Source organism: Haplochromis burtoni, unplaced genomic scaffold (genome assembly GCF_018398535.1).
Source record: "Haplochromis burtoni strain Fernald_Lab_line unplaced genomic scaffold, NCSU_Asbu1 Contig_113, whole genome shotgun sequence".
NCBI classification, from domain to species: Eukaryota; Metazoa; Chordata; class Actinopteri; order Cichliformes; family Cichlidae; genus Haplochromis; species Haplochromis burtoni.
Genome location: NW_024582474.1, coordinates 1,395,008 through 1,398,533, shown reverse-complemented (window position 1 = coordinate 1,398,533; position 3,526 = coordinate 1,395,008). Strand labels below are relative to the sequence as shown.

The 3,526-nt window shown below is 39.4% G+C and overlaps 1 protein-coding gene across 2 annotated transcripts in view; it reads left to right on the top strand.

Moving 5' to 3' along the window:
- The window catches only part of scai (suppressor of cancer cell invasion), a 24,298-nt gene extending 20,993 nt beyond the window's left edge, over window positions 1-3,305 (top strand). For both annotated transcript variants that reach the window (XM_005929010.3, XM_014335729.2), the window contains 4 exons: window positions 1,601-1,673; window positions 1,992-2,165; window positions 2,387-2,487; window positions 3,052-3,305. In XM_005929010.3, coding sequence (XP_005929072.1) covers window positions 1,601-1,673; window positions 1,992-2,165; window positions 2,387-2,487; window positions 3,052-3,198 — 495 coding nt within the window. In that variant the 3' untranslated portion in view covers window positions 3,199-3,305. The remainder of the gene's footprint in view (window positions 1-1,600; window positions 1,674-1,991; window positions 2,166-2,386; window positions 2,488-3,051) is intronic.
- Window positions 3,306-3,526: the final 221 nt, after the last annotated feature.

Here is a 3,526-nt window from a genome sequence, read left to right as displayed (position 1 = left end):
ATTCTATCGCGATATTTCATTTTCCTATAGTTGCCTAACATTATACCGGTATTACCGTGAACGGTATAATATGGCCCAGCCCTAGACAGGGCCAACTTGAAACCTGTAACTGAAAATGTTTGTTAGGTCTTTCTCATGCCTCCTTCATAAATTGCATGAACAAACACCCTATCTTATGTCAATTAATAGTTTTCTTCACTCCATTAGTAACAAGTACTCGCCTCAAAGTTGAGAATAGTTTTATCTGTGTGGATACCACCACATTGCATCACTACTAGTGTGTTCAAACAAAATGCAACGTGAAGTTTACATCCACAGTCTTTTGGAAAGAGGTGAACTGACAAAAGCTTGTGTTGTCCAATATGAAAAGATCAGTAATTCTCCGGTTCTTTGGCAAAAAAGTTGCTTTGTGGTGCAATATAAAGACTCCTCAGCTGGAATTCTCTCATAGACTGCGTATTCTCCTAATGCAAGAATCTAAAATGTAGGGCAACCTTATTGATGTAGGTTGAGGCCATATGTAGCTGTAGGATTAAACTTGACCTTTATGTAGAGATGGGGGGGAAAGTGAGAGCAGTTGGACCAAGACGGCAAGAGAAAATAATCAACCTTTATAAATTGTATTCCTTTTGTAGAATGTTAGGGGCGAATATTCATGAGTTTCCAGGGATGTGCACATATTGTGTCCTAGCAGACTAATCAACACTGTTGTCACTAGTCAGTACCAGAGTTACTAGTGGTTTAATCTAATTGTTACATTTTAATTGGTGCTCCAAAAGGTCGATGGCCTCTCTCTTAGCGATAGGGTGACGGCTAAAGCTGTCGCCTCCTTGACAAGGTGTTCAGACGGGCACGTCCTACTAGGAGGAGGCCCCAGTGTATACCTGGGACACACTTGGAGAGATGGCTCAATGTTTCCCAGGATAAGTTGGAGGAGGTGGCGGATCGTGGAGGCAGGACTTCTCTGCTCCTCCCTCCGCGAGCCGACTTCAGATAAGCGGGGGAAAAAATGGCTGCATAACTTGTTGTTTTGTTATTTTAGATTTGAACTGTTATTGAAGTGGTTGCCATGGTGCGTGCATCATTCATAAAGCATGGCTCAATGTGCCACACTTTAATCACATTTGAATAGTTTTTTAGTTATTCATTTGTTACATTTTAGTAATGAACATCTTGTCTCATCTTACGTAGATTTACATACGTAAATTTAAATTAATATTTCAGCGTTTCTTAGTTTTAGACGAGGGGGGTCGAGGTAAGAGTAGGGAATTAAAATGTAGGGGATATTACTGTTAAAGGGGAGAGAGGGATGCTGAGAATGAAGGTGTATGAGAGAATCTGCTCATGGGTTTCCTGACCAAATGTGAAGCTAATTTTTTGCCAAAGTCGAAATATTTATAAATTGAGCAGATGCTCACCTCTGTTCACATCACACAGCACAAGTTTGTGTCAGACGTTCAGCTTTTGTATGGATGTCCCTCAATCTGTCTTCAAGATAAAAATGTCACTAGTGTCCACAGCAGATATATCAAACGTGCCACTGTTGTTTGTAAGTATATTTCCATAATTAAAATGCTTGTTTCTGTCTTTGTTTTATTAGAATTTTACAAATCTATTTGGCCAGCCCCTGGTGTGCCTACTATCACCTACGGTATATCCCAAGACTGTACAAGGTGGGTGTCACTGCAGAACCACACTCCTTTAACCAGAAGACCTAAACGAACTCCATCTTCGTCTGTTTGCCTAACTTCCTCTCTGTGGCTCCGCTGTCTGAGTGTTTTGGTTGAAAGAGAAAGAGGCTTTTAGTCTAATGTTAGTTAGACAAAAGTAAATTCTGGACTGTTTGTAGCAGCTGATTAATCCACATTTAACATGGGTGTCATTGGTATCTACCAGTATTTTTATGTTTGGTAAAGATGCTGCTTTCAGTGGAAGCTTTTCAGGCATTGAATTTCCTTTCAGTTTACAATGTCTCTGCTTCACCTGCTTAGATCAGTCTCAGCGTGGGAGTCTCTTCACTCTGTTCCTCTACAGTCCGCTCTTGGCTTTCTCCTCCGTGTGTGGCTTAAACAGTGTGCAACGAGGTCTTTGGGAAAGAGCTCAAGAATTCCTTCGCAAAGTGTACCGTGACATTGGGCAGATGCTAACACGATCGCGGACCATAGGTATGTTATGGAGATTAGCATGGACTATGAAAGGGTTACTGTGACGACCCATGTGTACTTTATTTGTGACCATCAGGTGAGCTTTGTAGGTCCCTCCATGAAAATAAACTTCTCTCTTTCTTGAGAAGTTTAAATCTATGGTGGATTTAAGGCTGCACTGAAATAAATTGTGATACATTCGTCTTCTGTTGATCGACTTATTTACACATTGTTTAATGCAGATCAAGCCTTTTTGCAGTTCTTTGGTGACGAGTTCCTGCGGCTGCTGTTGATCCGCTTTGTGTTCTGCTCCGCTGCACTGAGACTGCATAAACTCTTTCGGGTAAGTCTGCTTTCCTTAAGGAGCCACATTGTTTAAGTTTATATGCCAACAATGCACCATGCATTTCCACAAACCAGTGTTTCTTAAGCACTTGCAGTAAGTCGTATTTATGCATCATCAGGAGGTCATGTCATGTCAGCAAATACTCAGTAAATGAACCCACTAAAGTCCCCAGATTATTACAGGTTTACAGTTATTGATTATTTTAATAATCAATATTTTAATATTAATTATTCCATCGAGTAACTCAATAAAAAACACTTATGTTATTATGGGGGCAATAATAAATAATATTAATAAATGAGAATAACAGATGACTTTCAAAATAAACTGCTATTTTTTTTAATTTTATAATAGTTTACCTGCATACAATAATTTTTTAACCTTCTCATTGTATTTAAATGCTATTTAAATCATGTATTTTTTAAATTTCTCGTAAATGAAGGAAGCTCTTCTTAACGCTTAAACCTTTGATTCCCACTTTAGAGTGAGAACCCTTCAGTGACCACCAAAGTATTTTTGTCAGGTAGCTAAAACACAATTTGGATGTTTGTGTGCTTGCAGGAATCTCAGAGTTTCCCGGAATCCTATCCAGAGCTCCCCAAACAGGACACAGTGGAGAGCAGCCTTCTACAGAAGCATATTTTGGAGCTGGCGACCATGCTGGACGTGCAGAGCTTATTTTGGGATGATTCACTGGAAGCCTACTAACATCTTCACACAGGGCAGTATGGCGTATATGTAAATACAGACTCCACTGCCAAAGCCCTCATGGTCATTTTGTTTTTTAACAGGTAATGAAAAAAAAAAAAACCCAACATGCAAGTTCATGTCCTCCATGTAAGTGTTAATGTCATGCAACAGAAAGATGTTCACATAGTTTCTTCTCATAAATTCCCCATTTTGACTCTCATTGGCTTGCCTGGTAAATATGAGCAACATAAGAGTAAAACAAATGAGACGCTCCACATTACTGTTCAACTTACTAGTTCTTGTTTATCAGCTTCTAACTTTTTTCATGACAGCAGACTATCATCAA